This window comes from Phocoena phocoena, chromosome 17, assembly GCF_963924675.1.
Source record: "Phocoena phocoena chromosome 17, mPhoPho1.1, whole genome shotgun sequence".
Taxonomy (NCBI): Eukaryota; Metazoa; Chordata; class Mammalia; order Artiodactyla; family Phocoenidae; genus Phocoena; species Phocoena phocoena.
In genome coordinates, this window is record NC_089235.1 from 20705271 (window position 1) to 20726878 (window position 21608).

Below are 21608 nucleotides of genomic sequence, written 5' to 3' on the forward strand. Positions count from 1 at the left end.
ATATTCCCTTGTAAGTGGACAACTTTTAACCCGTTTAAAATGGAATTGCAACTCAAAGTGTTATGAGTTGGCTAAAGAGCAGATGAGAATAAAAACAATAGGCAAAGGGGCACAGTGGTCTTCTTTCCCAGCACTTAGCAGAGTGGCTAACCTAGCATTCCTTTCCCATTATTCTGTCCTCTTGATCAGATCACGTTCTTTTTAATCATTTCACAAACACTGTCTCACTGTGCTACAGAGGAGGGCTGGGACAATCTCAATTAAAAAACAGAGGTAAAACTGGCCTGATTTTGGGTTCTAATGGGAACTCTGCTTTCTGAATGCAAAGGAATTCTTCTGTTGTTCAGAAAGCACCCCCTTTCATTAGCCAGCCTCCTGGTAGGTGGGTTTGGTCATTTAGCAGAGAAGAGTTTAGGCAGCAGTGACTGCAGGACGAAAGCAAGGCAGAACAAGCAATAAAAGTTCTTTTCTGCATGTTGTCCATTAGTTCCGAAAAAGGGATTTACATGATCAAAGTCACTGATCTTGTGAATTACTGAGAATACCCAAAACTGTGTACATGTATTCTAAGCAGACCAGCAGGTATGTATTGTTCTGAATTTAGCATTAAAATTATATTAGGTTTTCTCTTTGAGATTTCTTGAGGACTTTGGTGATTTTTTTTTTTAAATAGAATGTATGGCAGTAGAGAATAGAAATTGGTGAAGACTAAATAGAAAGCAGCTTAAACGGTGAAGCAACTTTTACAGTGAGTTTACTTGCTATGCAGTCATTTTGGAATGAATTCTGTGGTTTAAGTTAAATGGTTGTCTTTGTGGTCTTTTAACTGGGACTTATAAACTTTAGTGTAAATTTCCTAAGTGGGACACGTTGATAAAAGAAAGATCTTGTCTGACACTGGTGACAGTGAAATCACTTAGCATCATATTCAGTGTCACGGTACATATTGATCTAAATAACTTTAACCGCACAAACTAAAGCGATTCCATCCAAACATGCTGGTAAACACTGCCATGGTCATAGTCTATGGCTACAAATTTAAAAATCAGGTAAATCTATTACTAGCTCTATCAGTTCAGATAGTTTTGTTACTGTTGCTTTTGGAATTAAATGTAAATTTAATTGCAGAGAAGACTTACTATGTATTTGACTTAGTTTCTGATTAATGTGTAGCTTGTGAGAAGAACTTGATAGGCAATTTTGTGTAAAGTTATGTGGGAGTATTGTAACAAAATATATCCTGCCACATTGCTGTGATCTGTGATGGACACTGTAGTATAGTTTTCATAATTTTTTTTTTCACATAGCAATAATGTCATTACATTTTTGAAAGTTACTTCTGGCTCTGTTAAGATAAAATAAAAAGAGAGGATCTACTTCATATAGAGAAATATTGACGTGAGTCCATGAATGGACTCTGCAGTATTTCATATAGAGAAATATTGCAGAATCCATTCGGCATCTGGCCAAAATTATTAATTGCACATTACATATAACTCATTTGGGGAGCATTCAGCATGTGTGTAATAATTCTAGTAAGTGTTTTTGTAGGCTGAGAACTGTTGTAGGCGTGGAGGTAAAAGAGAATTCAAATAATAAAAATAGCTCAGAAGCTTCTTTACGAAGCTGTAAAGTGTTTGAGAACTTTCCTCACTCTTGTAATTAAGGTGGATTTTCTTCCACATATCTGCCGAAGTTATCATAGGAAAGAAAAAAATAACTACTTTGGGTCCTGGAACTTTACATTTTAATCTAGGATCATTAATTTAGTATTATTTACCACCTTGCTTCCACTCCAACTCTCCAGTTTCTTCCTGTCTTCCTCATATCTTTTAGTCCATCAAGGGATTCTATTTTAGACATTTTGGCTGCCTTCAGTATGTATACCTTGTACAGATTTGGTAAATGCAAAGGTAAACATTCATGTTTGTGGACTAATTAGAAAATTATTAGGTTTTCACGCTTTTGGGGGTTTATCAGATTATTTCAGAGAGTTTTAAAAGCTGCATGCATGCCGTGAGGATAATTAACCTGGAGCTCTTCAATGATTAAAATTACACACTAAGTTTTGTGATGTGTGATTTGTGAGCAATTAGAATGTCATTTTAACCATCTTAGATACCAAAACGAATTTTGATTTTATTTTCAATCTATGCAGATCTTTTGATGTATTTGAAACTGATGACTTCCTCTCTGATTTAGCTAAGATGAAATTTGATTACAGTAAAGAGAGTATGAAGAAGTTATTCTTCATACTTAATATGCCAGTGACCTTCAAAGATGTCTTTCTTATAGAAGAACTTTTGAAAAGGAATTTCTAAAATGCCTAGTAATATTGATGAGTCCAGAGTTATGTTTTTCTTCTTAGCTCTCTGCCACTGTGAAGTCTACACAATAGAATGTAGAGGTGGGAGGGGCATCCAGGGTGAGTCATCGCATGTCCATCCTCCCCAATATAATACATAATGCAGTAGAGCCAGGTCCCCAATAGAACACGTAATGCAGTATAGCCGCGTCAACCTTCCTTATTTCAGAAATTGTCAGCGTGCGAGAAAGTGTTGAAACTTTCTTTTTTGCTTTTTGCTTTGAAGTTCTGAGTCCCTTCTGTTTGGAGATTTGAAAGAAGATGGGTTACCTGTTTCATAAAATCAAGATGGTGCCTGGGTCACAGAATGAAAACAAGCACTAAAGTTTGAGAGCACTCAGCTCTCGTGTATAGTGGAATCATTCTGCAAATGGAGAGATCTGCAGGGACTCAGAGAAGCTTAAGCCCTAATTAAGCTGCTATTCCAGTAGCTGAGGTTTGCAGGTACACACACAAGTGGGCACACACATACATATTCACACACAGAAGGGGAACGCATTATTACCAACTTATGCCCAACTTTCCCCTGGTACCTTGCCATGCTACCAGAAACTGATATGGCTTTGCAGAGTGCATCTTATTCTCAACAAAGGGAGTTTATGGCCTAAGATGCTTGCCTGGAGAAAGCTAAAAAAAAAAAAAAAAGATTGAAGTATTTTCATCAGTAGTGCCTGGGTATGATTTGTTAAGCCAAAGGAGATGTTGATTGAGGCAGCGGTTGAGAGATGGGCAACTCACCAGGATTGATAACATCAAAATGGTATTTGGAATGGTGTTCATTACGTAGTGCAGTGGAAAAAAAAAAAAAAAAAGTGAATACGATTTGTCCCCTAGGATGATAGGACTGGTTGCAGTAAATATTAATTTCTGTGCTGGTGCCTATTGAGGTGACTGAAGTGTGGGGAAGAATTGTGATTGGTGCTTAATCAGAACCAGCCAGATACCTGCTGAGAGCTTTTGCACAAGGAAGATTTGTAGTAAGCTGATTTACCGGCAAAATGAAAACCAGAGAAGAGTTTGGTTCGTGCTGCCTGTGACTGTAATATTTCTCATTTTAAGGCTCCTTTATTGTTGGTCTCCCTCCCACGCGCATCCCCCCTTCTAGTCACTGCCTGATAAAGTAAAAGGTAAATTTAAAAAAATTACAAGTTATTTGTGTTGTCCTCTTGTTCCTGCTATCATCTATGAAAGCCATTTAGATTTCTATTAAAGGGGGTGTTAAAGCTTTTACGTATGTTCTCTCCGTTTTCAGAAAACAGGAATGAAAAAGAAATACGGCTTACTGATATGAATTTTAGATTTGTGATGAATGCTCATGGTGATTTCAAAAACACTTTGGATGTCTAGGCATGCCTGTGATAGCTATCTACATTATTTTGCTACATTTATACAAAGTCTGTCTGTGATAGATAGGTATGCTGGTTTTAAGTTTTTCCCCTCACCTTTTTAGATAGTATGAGTTTACAGCAGCTGTAAATTAGTGATGGGCTATTAGTGAGCTGTGTCGTTATTTAATAAAAATGGCTCCTCTCACCTTATTTTTTATCCAGGTTCCTGACAGGCTGGATGAAATGAGATCCCCATGTAGCAATTGCCATGGAAACCTGTGACTCCCCTCCTATCTCAAGGCAGGAAAATGGGCAGAGCACATCAAAGCTATGTGGAACGGCACAACTTGATAATGAGGTGCCAGAGAAAGTTGCAGGGATGGAGCCTGACAGGGAAAACAGCTCCACAGATGACAACCTGAAAACCGATGAGCGCAAAAGTGAAGTCTTGCTGGGTTTCAGCGTCGAGAATGCAGCTGCCACTCAGGTTACCTCAGCCAAGGAGATACCGTGCAACGAATGTGCTACTTCTTTTCCCAGTTTACAGAAATACATGGAACACCACTGCCCGAATGCCCGCCTTCCGGCCCTGAAGGATGACAACGAGAGCGAGATCAGCGAGTTAGAGGACAGTGACGTGGAAAATCTAACCGGGGAGATCGTTTACCAGCCTGATGGGTCAGCTTATATAATTGAGGACTCCAAAGAAAGTGGGCAGAATGCACAGACTGGGGCAAATAGCAAACTCTTTTCTACAGCGATGTTTCTGGACTCCCTGGCGTCGGCTGGAGAGAAGGGTGATCATTCTGCTTCTGCACCTCTGTCGTTCTACCCACAGATCATCAACACTTTTCATATCGCTTCATCCCTCGGGAAACCATTTACGGCCGATCAGGCTTTCCCAAATACCTCAGCACTAGCAGGAGTTGGTCCTGTGTTGCACAGTTTCCGTGTCTATGATCTCCGACACAAGAGAGAGAAAGACTATCTAACCAGTGATGGCTCAGCCAAAAACTCCTGTGTGTCCAAAGATGTCCCCAACAATGTGGACTTGTCCAAATTCGATGGTTGTGTTAGCGATGGGAAAAGGAAACCTGTTTTAATGTGTTTCTTGTGCAAGTTGTCTTTCGGTTATATCAGGTCATTCGTAACCCATGCTGTGCATGATCATCGGATGACCCTTAACGAGGAGGAACAGAAGCTCCTCGGTAACAAATGCGTCTCCGCCATAATACAGGGGATCGGCAAAGACAAAGAACCTCTTATAAGCTTTCTGGAACCAAAAAAATCCACTTCTGTTTATCCCCATTTTTCTACTACAAACCTCATAGGACCCGACCCAACCTTCCGCGGTTTATGGAGCGCTTTTCATGTTGAAAATGGTGACTCTTTGCCGGCTGACTTTGCCTTCTTGAAGGGGAGCGCGAACACCCCCGGCTCAGCAGAGCAGCCGCTGGGGATCACCCAAATGCCAAAGGCTGAAGTCACTCTGGGGGGGCTGTCTAGTTTAGTAGTGAACACCCCGATTACCTCCGTCTCCCTCAGCCACTCATCGTCTGAGTCTAGCAAGACGTCAGAGAGCAAAGACCAAGAGAACAACAACTGTGAAAGGCCAAAAGAGAGCAACACTTTGCACCCTAACGGGGGTTGCCCAGTCAAGAGCGAGCCCACCGAGGCGGGAGATGAGGACGAAGAGGATGCGTACTCCAATGAACTTGACGACGAGGAAGCATTAGGTGAACTCACCGATAGTATTGGTAACAAAGATTTCCCTCTCTTAAACCAAAGCATTTCTCCTTTATCATCCAGTGTGCTAAAATTCATTGAAAAGGGCCCCTCGTCCTCCTCGGCCACTGTTTCTGACGACCCAGAAAAGAAAAAGCAGGCCTCCGCCGTCAGGGCCGGGGGCGGTGTCGCCACCGGCTACGGCATCAGTGGCAAGGACTTGGCGGAAGCGAGTGCCAGCCAAGACGGTGCCACGGCTGCTCACGCAAGTGAGACGGCCCGGGGGGACGAAGACGGCGCAGCCGCTCTGCACCAGCACGGCTTCACCCCGAGCGCCCCCAGCACCCCGGGGCCCAGCGGCGACGGCTCACCGGGCAGTGGCATCGAGTGTCCCAAGTGCGACACGGTTTTGGGGTCCTCGAGGTCTCTTGGGGGTCATATGACTATGATGCACTCAAGGAACTCATGCAAAACCCTCAAATGTCCCAAATGTAACTGGCACTACAAGTATCAGCAGACCCTGGAGGCCCACATGAAGGAGAAACACCCCGAGCCGGGCGGCTCCTGTGTTTATTGCAAGACTGGACAGCCTCACCCCAGGCTCGCCCGGGGCGAGAGTTACACGTGTGGCTATAAACCCTTCCGCTGTGAGGTTTGTAACTACTCTACCACTACCAAAGGCAACCTCAGTATTCATATGCAGTCGGACAAGCACCTGAACAACGTGCAGAATCTCCAAAACGGCAACGGCGAGCAGGTGTTCGGCCACTCGGCCCCGACCTCCAACCCTAGCCTCGGTGGCTGCGGGACCCCCTCTCCGTCCAAACCCAAGCAGAAACCCACCTGGCGCTGCGAGGTGTGCGATTACGAAACCAACGTGGCCCGGAACCTGCGGATTCACATGACCAGTGAAAAGCACATGCACAACATGATGCTCCTGCAGCAGAACATGAAGCAGATCCAGCATAACCTGCACCTGGGCCTCGCCCCGGCCGAGGCGGAGCTGTATCAGTACTACCTAGCCCAGAACATAGGCCTGACCGGGATGAAGCTGGAAAACCCCGGCGACCCGCAGCTGATGATCAATCCCTTCCAGCTGGACCCGGCGACAGCGGCCGCCCTGGCACCGGGACTTGGTCAGTATTTACTGCTTTTCCGCACTGCTGTTAGTTTCTCATCACATTTTCATTTGGCGTGATGCCCCCAGATAAAGTGGTGAGCGCCGACAAATGGGGGACAGTTTACTAGAAGGGACTTTCTCTTTAAGCTGGATAATCCACCCATTTGTGCTTCGCCTCAAACCTGAATTCACTTCAGAGAGGCAGGAGTTAAGGGAGCAAGGACAGCAGAAGAGGAGTTGGCAAACTTCGTTTTCCTGTAACAGGTTGACGAACAAATATTAATTTTCATTAATTGCCTGTCATCGTTAGCGATACCTTACTAGGTTTATAGCTTCGATTTCGGCAATTGTGCACTCAAATATCAAACCTGAGCTCCCGAAGGGGATGCCATTATTTTTCGTGAAAATTTTTTGAAGAATAGTTTAAGGTCTGTGATTGAAGATAATTAAACGAACAGTAATACCGTTACCTTACCCCAGATATTTGGCGGTAGATTGCAAGGCACGCATACAGTATTAGCCAAATCTCATCACGCTTTTAGACGAATTGCGAAATAACAATTAGTGCTCATGTAAGTTTATCTAGGTGCTTAAATTGCAAGCACGTGACTGTGTTGTTATGGTATTGATCAACTTTCCTGCCCTCGAAAATACAAATTTCAGAATGACATCATGCCCAGTAGGAGTAATTAAAGCTATCTGATGAGGGAATTTAGAAGTTGAAAGGGATGATTGTAATTGATCCTGATTCAATCCTATTATAGCTTTTTATAGTTTAAGCTCTAGAGAAAGCACATTCCTTGTCAAGACTTTATTTTACAGATTCCTTTGTGTGCGCTGTGTTTTCCAGTCTCTATTTTTCCTCTTAATTTTTTTTTTTCCTGTAGTAAATAATGAGCTGCCACCTGAAATCCGGCTTGCCAGTGGTCAGCTAATGGGTGATGACCTGTCCCTCCTTACTGCAGGAGAGCTGTCACCTTATATCAGTGACCCAGCGCTGAAGCTATTCCAGTGTGCTGTTTGCAACAAATTCACCTCTGACAGCCTGGAGGCCCTAAGCGTGCATGTGAGCAGTGAGCGCTCCCTCCCAGAAGAGGAATGGAGGGCTGTAATTGGAGATATCTACCAGTGCAAGCTCTGTAACTACAACACTCAGCTCAAAGCCAACTTCCAGCTCCACTGCAAGACTGATAAACATATGCAGAAATATCAACTGGTGGCTCACATTAAAGAAGGGGGCAAAAGCAATGAGTGGAGGCTGAAGTGCATTGCCATTGGCAACCCTGTTCACCTAAAATGTAACGCCTGTGACTACTACACCAACAGCGTGGATAAATTACGCTTGCATACCACCAATCACAGGCACGAGGCAGCCCTGAAGCTCTACAAGGTAAGCAGTGTCATCCATTTCTGTTGGCGCAGAGTAGAGGAGGGAATTAACTGTTTTGGAGCTTGGACCACAAATCTGCAAGTTAAGGAAAAAAGAGAGGAAAAAAAAATATAGAGAAGGGCAAGAGCCACAGTTTCTGCTTCACATTGTTAAATGCAGAGCCTGTTGAAGTAGATGGAATCGGAAAATATATTTAAAGGATTTGCCATATGTCCCTTTTACACGTATCTCCGTGGGACTGATCACTCCACTGGTTGCCCTGAAATAAAATCACTTTTCTGAGTGTTTCCATATATAAAATAATACTCTTAAACCTCTTTTATTGATTGATCAAAAACAACATAGCAACCCTCTTAGCTAAGTATTAATGGCTTCAGGGAGCAGAGGACAAAAGTAGCGTTGCCCTGTGAGTGCATCATCTTTTGTTTGGTGACAAACAAGGATGATCCAAACACAATGTGTGGTCTTTGGGGTTTTCTTTTCCCTGCAAGCTCCTGGTGGTATTGAGTAAAAACACGCGCTCCCTTAGCATCAGTTGTCAGTCTCCTACTTAACTCTGTTGTTATTTTGCATGACTTTTCCCAGCTAGTAAAGTTTTCAACCCTCTCAGTGGGTGTGGCTCAGGTAAAAATGTTCATTGAATGGCAACTAGACTTTTAATATTACAGGGGAAAAAATATATATACGGATGTAATGAACACACGCAAGCGATGAACATCATTGGTTACATACCTTGTCTTGACTTTTTCTGAACCCTAATTACTGGTTAATTTATTTTCTGCAGTTTGTTTACTGGAATGGCTGGATTGTCTTGGTTCATGTACAAATGTAACAGATTCATTTCTATGATGAATAACTTGGTAACTTCTAAAAACTTCTTTTGTCCAGAGGATATTAAAATTCAGAAAATAGGGGCTTCCCTGGTGGCGCAGTGGTTGAGAGTCCGCCTGCTGATGCAGGGGACACGGGTTCGCGCCCCGGTCAGGGAAGTTCCCACATGCCATGGAGTGGCTGGGCCCGTGAGCCATGGCCGCCAAGCCTGCGCGTCCGGAGCCTGTGCTCCGCAATGGGAGAGGCCACAGCAGTGAGAGGCCCGTGTACCACACACACAAAAAAAATCAGAAAATATTGCAAACCATTAGTCATCGTAACAAGCTCTAAATATGATTACAGAATCCATTTTGCAAGTGTTATCTATTGATTTGTACTAGAAATCAGTGATAACTATACTATCAGGAGGCAACCAGTGATTATAATACCTATGGCTCTTCTAACGCTCTTTCGAACTATAAACAGACCATAAAAAGAGCAGACTGTGGCTATCTCGAGCAGGGGCAAGAATTATTTATTTGGGTTGGCCTGCCACTATTTGGGCTGTTTCTTGAAGTTCAAATCCTGGATTGATGTACTGAGCGTGAAAACCTAAAGTCGTGGTGTGAGAATTTGTAACGTTCTTCCTGTAATATCGGCTCTCTGTGGATCAATAATGAAAGCATTAGATTTGGGTTATACAGTTTGAGGGGAGTACAGGCCCTGACGTAAGATGGAAAGCTTCTAAGTTGATGGTATTGCAAATGTAATATAGTGGATTAATTGTATTATAATTCATAGCTTTTACAGCAACAGTTGACAGCCATTCAGTTGTCAACTTTTCTTCTGCTGATACCCGAACTATTAAAACTTTTAGAACACCTAGGAGAAAAAAAATAAACATTAAGTTTGTATAAATAATAGATCTCGACCCTGGGAGCTATGTAGAATATTCATGAACTGTGTTTGTATTCACACAGCCCCTCTAACACTTTAAATTAACATGTTGTGAATAGAAGATATAAATGTACAAAATTTTCTGTTTTATTAATATCATGTGGGAAGCTAAAGAAAGGTAGAGCGTTCCTGTTTATTTTCTCAGGAAAGGTTATTTAATCTAATTGACGATAATTTACACGTGTGTATGTGTGTATTAAGTTTATCCATTCATTCCATGAGTATGGATTGACTACCCTCACTGTCTATAGAGCAGTTTGCTAGGTGTCAGGGTTACCCTTGAAGTTCCTTTTCAGAGAGAGTTGGATGTTGTCTTTGAAAGTGTAACAACCAGATGAGACTGAACTTGCTTATAGAGAGGGCCTTAAAGCAGAGAGAGCTTTAGATCCCAGAACCAAAGGCTCTATGTACTCTTACCTTAAAAATGTTATGTCATATATAAATTGACTTTTCCCCCATCTTCTTTATTTGCTTATCTCTTAAATACCCAAGTGTCCTTGCGGTGTGGTGTCTAAAAATGGTCAACAAACAAATAAAAACACACTTTGAACAAGCTTACCTTGAATTAAAGGAAGATGGAAGAGATAAATATTGGAGCCATTGAAACTTGGTATTGGGCAAATGAACTATATTATTTTGCATTAGCCTTCAAGGAGCATTCATTCTTTCTAGAAGTCACTAGAAAAGTTCCTCCAGAGTAGCAATGTGTTGAGGATGCTGTTTCTAAACTGATTTACAGGAACTGAGTGAGTCAGATCCAGAGGATTTTCAAGTGCAGTAATGAGGATATTAGCAAGCTTGGTCGGCTTGTGTCGGCAAAATAAAATTGCTCCATAAGTAACATTAATTGCTTTTAAATGAGACCCTAACAAATTGGCCTAGGCCTGGAAAAAAATGATGGTTTGTAATATGGCGAAAATATTAAAATTGGACTTAAAATGGTGTCTGAGCTAATGACTAGATAATAATCACCTATATAAAATTCATTTTCATTAGGAGTTTAATTTACATCATTTTGCATCGTGAATTATTCAGACTTCAAGGGAAAGTGACAAGTAGCAGTTAAAAGACAAATACGGAGCTGGGAGTAAACAGCTCTTCTCCTCATTGACAGCATATTGATTCATAACACTCCAAATGTGGGGATCTGTCAGGGCAATTTGAATAGGCCACTTACCACTTGCATGGTCAGCCTGAAGCAGTATTACCTCAAAGATGTGTGTGTCCTTATTCCAGTTTAAGGAGGTTAAAGGTTAAAGGTTAAGGGGTAGCTTAAAAGCATCATCTGCCTAGCTGCTTAACTTTAACCTGATCAATTTAATGAAAATCTGTTTTACAGATGTTGTTTTAATGTATTTGGCAGGATTTAGGCAGCTTTAACATTAGACGTATGCTAGTAAAAATTATTTCTTTATTTGACCAGAACAACACCTTTCCTTTCATGTTTAAGGTAGAAGGCTTGTGGGTTACGGTATTTTGGCAAAGAACCCAGGGGCAGAATGTGTTGATGATTTTTCCATGTGGACTCAGAAAAAGAATACCTTTATGTCTATTGCTAGCGATGACTGCAAAAACAAACAAAGCTGTGTTCATTTTCTGGCAGTATTCTTTACCTTAGGATTTTTTTTTTTTAAAGGAATTTTGTTATTGTTAAGAAAAGCTTACTCCTTTCTTCAGGCAAACTTCTCTGAAGCAGTAAGCACTATTAAATTTTGATACTCTTTTCCTCTGGAAATTTTAAAGATGAAGCGAAATTGGGCTAGGAAATTCAAACGATAAAATGAAACTGCTGGGCTTCCCTGGTGGCGCAGTGGTTGAGAGTCCGCCTGCCGATGCAGGGGGCGTGGGCTCGTGCCCCGGTCCGGGAAGATCCCACATGCCGCGGAGCGGCTGGACCCGTGAGCCATGGCCGCTGAGCCTGCGCGTCCGGAGCCTGTGCTCCGCAACGGGAGAAGTCACAGCAGTGAGAGGCCCGCGTACCGCAGAAGAGTTAAAAAAAAAAAAAAAAGAAACCGCAGATTGACCTTAATCTTCCCTTTTAATGTCTATAAAGTGAGGTTAATAAGTACTGAATGCATAGATGGCTACAATCAGTGTTGCAAGGTAAAATGTGTGTGTGTGCATCTGTATATATGTATATAATGCCGACACAGTGTTCTCAGCTAAGCACTTTATTAGATTTGATTATGTTTTCCCAATTTCAAGCCTCTGCATCCTTTACAAATTTCTGTCGATTGATATTCACATAATGAATCCTCAATAAATATTTGTAAGATGGATAATGGACTAATGCATGAACTGAGACATACTAAAGAAACTCCTTTACTTCCAACCCTCATTAAAAAAAGAATGCACTGCAATTTGGTCTACCCCTTAAATGATCTCAATCCTTTTCTAAAGTGTCCAGTAAAAAGATTCAATGAAAACCACTTAGCACTACATGTTCCAACTGAGAAAGAACAAATAAGACTTTGGTAATATTTCAGATTTACAGTTTACCTTATTCTTGCCTTAGAATGACCGAGACTTTTCTGGCCAGCTGATTGGTCGACCAGCATCCTGTGCAGGGCATGCAAATACACTTGCCACACCTGTGCTTTAGCTGCTTTGATGATATTATATTGTATTTTTAAGTGAGGTATTCACAGCTTCGCTGGTTCAAAGTCAAAAGCTTAATTATACTAGTTTTTTTTTTTTCTTCCTGCATCTGCTAGTTGTGAAGGAGAATCATCTGTCTGAATTCCATAATGCTGTTTTCATATTTGGATTTCAAATTGGCTGAGGGCAGTGAAAGAATCTCTTGTCTCCATGGTGAGCAAAGGACGACACGTGGGATTTAGTCCTAGGTAACTTTTAGTGTAACATTCCCCCAAGGAATATTTTTGGAGTTTTCTCATTATCCATGTTATGGATGAAAGAATCCGGGTTAAGAACTAAAATCAAGGTGCCGGGGAGGGTCACAGAAGAGAATGCAAAAACCACGCTGGGCAAAGTATGTGGCAAGGAAATAAAAAATGGAATAATTAGCTTCACCTGCCTTTTTTTCTTTTTCTTTTTTTTAACTGGTAGGAAATAATAACCCAATCAGTTTGGAATTAATAAAGAATTAAAAGCATTTTCATTTCAATAGGCCTGAGCCCAACTTTGCAATTTAAAATCAAATATACCCGATATGTACCATCTCAATTATTGAACTGTCATTGTCCCAGTGCGATGGTAGAAGAGGTTAGGAGATTGCGTGGTACCCATATGCATAAAAGTCATTGTGCAAAAGGAAATTGGAATATGTGTGTGTATCTAAAAAAACAAAACAGGTTTTTCTTAATCTTATTCTAGTCATTTGTTTAGATGAAGAAAGCTGTTTTCAGAGATAAACAAAAGTTCTTCTTTTCTGTTGCTAAACATTAACGTGAAGATGGAAAATTTTGCACTTTTTGTGTTAGTTTCAGATTTCTGTTCCTTTCAAGGTTGAAATGCAGTGTGAAATTTAATTTCAGTTGCAGGATTTATTTTTTAAAAAGTGATCACAACTCAAATTATTCTGTTGTATTCTCATATAAAAAGACAAGGCAGAGGTTGAGAAAACAAGTTTCTGTAGTAGAAAAATACATGCTTGCCTAATACTTATAACTAATAAATATACAGATCAAATAGAAGTCAGCTGGTTAGCTAATAGCAACTAATAAATCACTAGTGTTTTCAGATCACAATGTAATTGGCCAGCCCTACTACTATGTCTACTTCTGTTTTTAAGCTTGACATTTACTGAAGCACAGCCATGTGTTGGAACACAGCTACTCCAGCACAAATATGGGCATTCTCACTGCATTCACATGGCGAGAAATATATACTACACTAGGAGCTGAGAACCCTGTTTGTATTCCACTAGGAAGAAATGACCAAAAATGTCTGTCTATCCAGATACATAATAGATAGATACACATATATATAGCTATATATTGATACATACCAATCCCTAGAAGGACTACTTTAGACCAGGTATTAACAACTTATTACATCCATGTCAAGATAGATAAAATGATTTTTAATGTGTGAAATTGTTAACAAACCCAGACAAAATTTAAAGAAAGCAAAGCGTGTCATTGGAATCCTCCTATTTTATTTCTGACACGTCTTTCTTTAACTAGTGCTACCATCTCCCCACACATCAGGCACATGCCGTTATTCTCTTCTCTCTTTTGCTGAAATCCTTACTGTTTTCTCATCTAGAACTTCTCTTCATGGAAGTACTCCGTGTTGTGAGATTACCCATCTAATTCCCCAAAGAAAATGAGCATTCCTTTCATTAAGGAGGAAAGAAGCCTTTTTCATAAAAGCAGAGTAGTGCATCCAAAGGTGTAAATGACTTTCAGATCTTTCCCAAGGTGCATTTGGTTTTAAAGGAACCGCTTGACCTGGATGAATTTCTAATGTGTGAGGGGGGACGGTGGTTACATCAGGGATGGGGTTGTGATAGGGCAGTGCCCCACCCTAAGAGCTTCTTGCATTTCCCTTCTTCCGGATACACACACGCACACACACACACCCCACACACACATCACACCCAACCCTCCACTTCAGAGAAGCAGTAAAAACTCTGGCACTACCATTCATTTCACTCCAGGACCATGTCAACTCAGACTTTGGGATTTATGTTACTGTTTTTGTATAACTTGTGCTCATTCTGTCTCATGTGAAGTGTAGGTATGGTTTAACCCAAATTAATAAGTCCCTATGTGTCCCCCAACCTGAGGTCATTTAAGGAATGCAGACAAAGGTGTTATATCTCATAATGAACGTGCTCTCCCTGTCTGTTTCTTTGGCTTCCACGTAAACATCCCTGTCAGTGGAGCTCGTTTAAAATCGCTGAAATGTTCAGATGGGTCCTAGGATGGCACGCGGTAAGGCGGCCAGAGTCATATGTTAAGCAGGCCTCGCGCTGCCGAAAGGGTCTTGGCCCGGCGGGGGTTGTGGGGGGGAGGAGCTGGCATGTGCATAATGACCACGGTTCTGCTTCCAGAACATCTGGCCGGCCTGCGTTCTACTGGAAATGCTTTACCAAGTTCGCTTGGAGTCTGATCCTCTGCTTAGGCTGAGTTCAATTAGACGTGGAGATTTGTTCATTATTCAGATGATTCAAGCCTTCAAAGGCACTTTTTCCCCCCAAATTATCAGTGTATTGCGGGAGAGCTTATGATGATATGATTATTCAAAAGAGGAACAACGATGGAGGCACAGCCCCCAAGAACCCATTAGGAAGATTCTGTAACCTAGGAGGAGTATGGTGATTGACGTTCTGTTTGCAGAATGCCCAAATGATTTCCCAAGTTCTACTTCTAATAAATACAGAAACATTCATTAAGCACTTCCTCTGGGCCAGGTTTTTTAATGTCTCTGTTTATGGAGGTTGTGTCCCATTAATGAGGAAGGATACAAACCATCTTCTCTAAGGTGATGCTTCCTAACTCACTCTGTTCTTCCAATGTGGCAGGGACATTAATCAAATTAAGGGTTGAATCCATATACTAGCCCTTGAAAGCTTCCATGCTTTTTTTCAACAATGGTTGGTCAAAAGGCTGAGTGTGACTCCTTTCTTGGGTCATCAGTAGATGTAGAACAATGTCACTTGTATATCTTGGCTGACTCATTGCTCTCTTGCAGTGTACAACTTTGTTAGTCAGTTTCAGACAAAGGTTATGGTGGGAATTACAGAGCAGGATAGAGCTTTTCTATTTCTTGGAACATTTATGTTGTTCTTTAAACATGAGGATGGTGCCACTGATGCATTGCCTAGAAAATGAAGAAGAGAACCACTTACTAAAGGATGCAAAATGGGGCTTCCCTGGTTTCGCAGTGGTTGAGAGTCCGCCTGCCGATGCAGGGGACGCAGGTTCGTGCCCCGGTCTGGGAAGATCCCACATGCCGTGGAGTGGCTGGGCCCGTGAGCCATGGCCGCTGAGCCTGTGCCTCCGGAGCCTGTGCTCCGCAACGGGAGAGGCCACAACAGTGAGAGGCCCGTGTACCACAAAAAAAAAAAAAAAAAAAAGAATGCAAAATGTGTCAGATTATAACTTCAGTCAATTCCCTTGTAGAACCAGGATGCTACTTTAGTTTGAGTCTTGGAAGATCTTTCTAACTTCAGTATGCAGTACTGTCGAGAATTCTGCTTAAAGGTAAATTATTGTAATGACAGTTCTGTATTATCACAAATAACACTTACATGTGGCGACATTTCATTTCACTCAGTTTTATAATATTTTATTAACACTCTAGGTTTCCTAAAGGAAAAGTACTTTTGCAGCTTTGACTATAATACGTACATATATTAAATATGTATATGTAAATATAAATGTGTATTGAGACCATATTCTCAATACTTTATTGATACAGATTTTCCTAAATACTTTCTTTCATTGGAAATATTAGGAAGCATAGAATATACACTTCTCTCTCCTTGTTGCTTAAGGGATAAATGTTAGGGTTATATTTTCTGATTACTCAGTTTTTAGGGAGTAGTGTGGAGGACGGTTAGGGTTGAAGAATTCTTTGTCCCTGGATATCTGCTGATAAAAATTAGTGGAATGCAGTGCTGAGGATGGAAAGAAATGAGCTATTGATAAGTCCAACTGTATTGCTTAATTCGAATTTGGGAGGAAAGCTTTAAAAGTTTCACATACTGATTTTCAGTCCATGATTATGTGTCTTGTGTCGAGAAGAGCCTCATTTATAGCTAGAGTTGGTAATTGACTGTCTCTGTATGATTTACAAGCTATTGGAAAGAATCTCACCAAAAATATCCCTTCTTCTGATGCCAGTCTGTTGTCAGTGACACTGTATTGATACTTGACTTATCCATTTATCAATGGCACAAATTTTTGAACAACAATCGCAAGTTAAAGCATTTTATATGCATTATCTCATTTACTTTTCCCAACAGTTATAAGTTGTTTTTCCCATTAAGACATATGAGGAAACTGAGATTCAGAGCAAAACTCCTTGTTCAAGTCCTCACAGATAGTAAGAGCACGTGCTGGGGTTCTCACTCTGGTCTCTTTTCAACCCAAGCCTTCACCTACAGTATAAAGCTTTGCTAATGAAAACATTTTGTTGTAATACTTGAGAACAGGAAGAACAGGGAGTGCAAAAGGAGGAGAAGGGCTGGGGCCCTCAGAGACAAATGACCGTTTTGTCCAGGGTTAGTTATTTTGGAGCCCACCTTTATTCCTTCAAGTTACAGATTCCCTTAAAGACACTGCAGATGCAATGTAATGTAAGAGCTGGCTGGTAGGGTTTGCACCCACGATTGCAGTCAACTGGCGTGATGAACTTACACCTCTTGCAGGCATCTTCAAGCCTGAAGGAGAGACTGCTGGTTCAAACTGTTACCTGACTCTTTCCTATCACAACAGAATTCTTTCCCTTTAAAGAAACTTTCCTTTTGCTGGCATTTTGGGGTGTTTGGTATATTAAATAGTAAAGGACTCATAGAATATTTATCACTTCGAGTGCCTGAGCTCTCAGTGTTTGCAAGTTAAGCACCTTTGGAAGCTGCCTTAATTCATTCAGGTCACCAGGGTACTTCAGCAGTAATGTACTAAATGGTACCCTGCTGACCTGAAAGATGGAATGTGCCTCCCTAAGCATTTAACTTCCTACATAGCAACAAGTAAAGCACAGTCTGCTCTCTGCCCAGGACCTAAGTCTCCTCTTCCCTCTTCCTGACATCCTTATAACTACTGGAGAAAGTCCTATTCATTTGCTACGTAACCAGCATTTTTAAAAACTTATCTTGTTTTGAATTATTATTATTATTATTTTATTTTTTTTGCGGTACGCGGGCCTCTCATTGCTGTGGCCTCTCCCGTTGCGGAGCACAAGCTCCGGACGCGCAGGCTCAGCAGCCATGGCTCACGGGCCCAGCCGCTCCGCGGCATGTGGGATCCTCCCGGACCGAGGCACAAACCCACGTCCCCTGCATCGGCAGGCAGACTCTCAACCACTGCGCCATCAGGGAAGCCCTATTATTTTTTTAACTTGTATCTTTTACTTCTTATTTCGATTCATTTTGTACCAAGCTTCCAGGAATTTTCTCTCCACCATAGGTTTCTAATGCACTCCCTTCCTCTCTCTCCTCCTCGAAATTTTGCTAATGATTCCAAGCAACCGGCCCACATCATTTTAGAACTATTGACATGGACTTCCCTTAGAGATGCTTGAGGAAAGCTTCCCTTCCTGAATCTGGCTACCGATCCTGCAAAAAATTCTCAGTCATTGACACCAATGCAGTTGACCGTACTCATTAATGAAATATTCTTTTAATAGAAAGTAAGAATAGTCTTAGTTTTGAAGTGACCGAACTGTTAGCCGGAGAGAAGCTCCCAATACCAAAGCTGGTGTGTGTAAAGGATGCAAGGACATTTGGATAATTATGATGGGCAGTATCTTTTAAAGACTTTAAATATTTCTAACTATTTATTTGGTAGGCCTGAAAATAATACTAGCATATGTCCTTAGAGCCTGAAGTCATTCATTGTTCAGTTGTGGGAAATCAGGTAGCAAGTCTGATTGCCATCACCTCTGGAAGAGTGTCAGTTTACAAAGTATCTCCTTTAAACTCAACATATATTCAGCACTTACCAGTAGGTAACAGGGCAGGTGACACCAGACATGAGGGAAGGGGTGAATGATTCCCCAATTTACACCAAATAAATAGTGTCGTTTTTTAAAATAAGATTAGCATGCTAAAATGGAAAATATGTAAACAGCGGAATATACCTTTCAGAATTTATTTCATTTGGTGAATTGATATTACACAAACTTTGGAAGGGAGAAAATGCGCTCTTACTTACTATGAGATACTATCACCGCTTTTTAAACAGAGGCCCCTCAATGTCTTTTGAGAAAGAATTTGACTAAAAGCAAGTTGTGGTTTAATTTATTTGTTTTGGTTTATTATAATTTGTATTAGCAAATTAAGTAATTAAAAAAAGCCTATTTGGATGGAACCATCGTACCAAGTTTTTCCATCATGAGTATTTCCTGAGAAGATACTCCCCAGGCTCATAACCAAATTCCTTAAAAATAGATCCAAAGAGAATTCATAAATAACTTTTTTTTTTTCTCAGAGAAATAGAGTCTCTGGCTCTGTTAATTCCTTAAATAGTAGAAAAACTAAGATGGGTTTTATGAAGAATTCTTTAGTTTTTAGAGTATTCATTCTTAACATGGCAATAGAATTACCATCCTTTAAGTCAGAAATGCAAAAATTTCCTATTGCTTAAGAGTGTCGATATTTACTTAGATGTATGTTTCAAAATAGACTCTCAGGTATAACATTTACTTATAAGTTCCTGTAGCATGTACTAAGTCATTTTATTTCTTCCTGTAGAACTGTGGCAACCCCTTTAAAAGTAATGGCTTCATAACTTATTGGAAAAGAATTGATACAGAATTACATCGAAATTGATTTTTTTAAAGTCTGTGAATGTTTTTCTAAAAAATGAACCATTTAATTCTTTATCAGTGGGTATAGAAGAATGTGGATATATTCAGTTCTCACGTGTTTGGTGATTATAAAGTCAAAATGCCACTACTCCAGTGATGTTTTCAGCATGTATCCAAGGAGACCTACCTATACCTATTTTGCTCAAACCCTGAAACAAATTGCATGCTCACGCACGTGCGCGCATGTGTGTGTGTGTGTCTGTGTGTATGTGAGAGAGAGAAATGAGTGAGAATACAGTATACGAAGACTTATTTTAAAAAATTGTTGAAGATTATGAGTTGATCATTAACGCTTATTTATTTTGTTTTAAAGTAGAACTCAGAAATCTCTTCCTGCAAATTGTAAGTGTTCTCAGTCCCTAGAGGTAATAAACCTTTGATGATGTTGTGCAAGACTCGTCCACAAGCCCTGAAATCAGTTCTGTATGTACACATGACTAATCAAAAGTTCAGGGAACAGGTTATGATTTGGTAAAAGCGATAGGTGCTCCAGAAAGTAAATGGCCTTACCAACTGGGGGAGCACATTTAGCCTTTTTTCACCTTATAGAAGGCAGGTCCTAGTCCCACCATTGGAGCAGGTATCTTTTTACAAAGGCTTGAGCACTAAGTCTTTTGAAAAGTTCTCTTTTAAAGCAAGGAGTTTCTCAAATTAATATCTATCTAATTAGTACTCTACTCTTTTCTTTGCCTTAAAGTCACAACAGATACAAGACACTTAGACTCAAAAGTATCCCTGAAATTCAGGCAATTAGGTAATCAGAGCAAATATCTTCTTAAATTGATCAACTGTCAATGTCCATAGGGGAAAATGATGAAATAAGACAGCAATCTCAATAATTAAGCATGAAATTATTTAGGAAAATGTGAGTAAAAGTCTCAAGAAATCAGTTCTAAAATAGAAAAGGGAGGAACTAAGAGAACTAAAGTACAAAACCTACCATGTGGGCAGTGCAGCGAATGTTGAGGCCATTGTATTCTGGTTTCTTGCTGCATTTTTTTTTTTTTTTTTAATCTGCAACAGCTTTGTTGAGATATAATTCATGTACCACGAAATTCACCCGTTTAAAGCATCTAATTAAACGTTTTTTAGAATAGTCACAGAATTATGCAATCATCACCACAGTTGATTTCAGAACATTTTCAACACTCCAAAAAGAAATCCTGTGCCATTTACCCTCCCCCCCCAATAATCCCAACCTCCCCTGTCCCGGCCCTAGGCAGCTACTAATTGCCTTCTGTCTATATAGACTTCTTATACTCAACATTTCATATAAATGGAATCATACTATGCATGGTCCTTTGTGACGGGCTTCGTCCACTGAGCATGTTTTCGAGATTCATCCATATTGTAGCATGAATCAGTACTTCATACCTTTTTATTATGGAATTTCCATTGCATGGATAAACTACATTTATTTATCCTCTCATCAGTTGATGGGCATTTGAGTTGTTTCCACTTTTGGGCTATGATGAATAATGGTGCTATGAACATTTGTGGATAGGTTTTTGTGTGAACATGTGTTTTCATTCTCTTAGGTTTATACCTAGAAGTGGAATTCCCAAAAGAGCAATCACTGACATTAACTGGACTCAGTACTGCTGGTCACTTCTTATTTATACCTGATCAGCTTCTATTCCCTTTCCCTTTAACAAATATTACACATGTTTATCACTCTTCTGATGCTCTTTATTCATCTTCTGCTCCATGGCCAACAAGTACAGTGAGAAAAATTTGAACATTTATTGAGCACTTACTAGGTGGCAGGTAATCTTCTAAGTTCTTTAAATATATGAACTCATTTCATTCTAACAGCAAACCTATTAAGTAGACACTATTATTATACCCATTTTGAAGGTGAAGAAACTAAGGCGATGAAAGCTTAATTAATTTATCAAAGGTCACATAGCTGGTAACAGTGCCAGCTGAGTCAGGATTTATACTTGGATTGACTGGTTCCAGCACCCACCGTCTTAAAGAGGACACTTTGTCCCAGTGAAGATACATTGAGAAAGATGCCTGGAAAGGAAGGCCTTATTTGTGGCATGTAAGAGTATAACTGTAATAGCTGATCTTTGGGAAGAACATCCTCTGAGAGGGAAAGAAAAGAAGTAATGATGAGATGGATAGAGATTTAGAGACTTTGGGAGGGGGTAGTGAGGGCTGGCAAATTAGAAAGATCACTGATAACATTACATAGTTTTTAGTTGTTTTTTATGTCAGAATGTAAACCATTATTTGGTTTATACAGTGTTCTTTGAAAAATGTTTATGAACTGAATTCTCCATATTGAATGAAAAATCGGTATATTTTATAATTACTGAAACACATTTTGTTAGATTGGTGTGTTAGTAACACACAAAAGCTTGTTTGTCCTCATTGCACTGTGCTAGTGAATGAAACAGACAC

The 21608-nt window shown here is 40.4% G+C and overlaps 1 protein-coding gene across 2 annotated transcripts in view; it reads left to right on the top strand.

Annotated features, from left to right (window-relative positions):
* The first annotated feature begins 3961 nt into the window (after positions 1-3961).
* ZFHX4 (zinc finger homeobox 4) overlaps positions 3962-21608 on the top strand; it is a 156022-nt gene continuing 138375 nt past the window's right edge. The window contains exons 1-2 of one of the 2 annotated variants that reach the window (XM_065895202.1): positions 3962-6554; positions 7426-7928. In XM_065895202.1, the coding sequence (XP_065751274.1) occupies positions 3962-6554; positions 7426-7928 (3096 nt within the window). The remainder of the gene's footprint in view (positions 6555-7425; positions 7929-21608) is intronic. The other variant, XM_065895204.1, reaches the window with a different exon arrangement.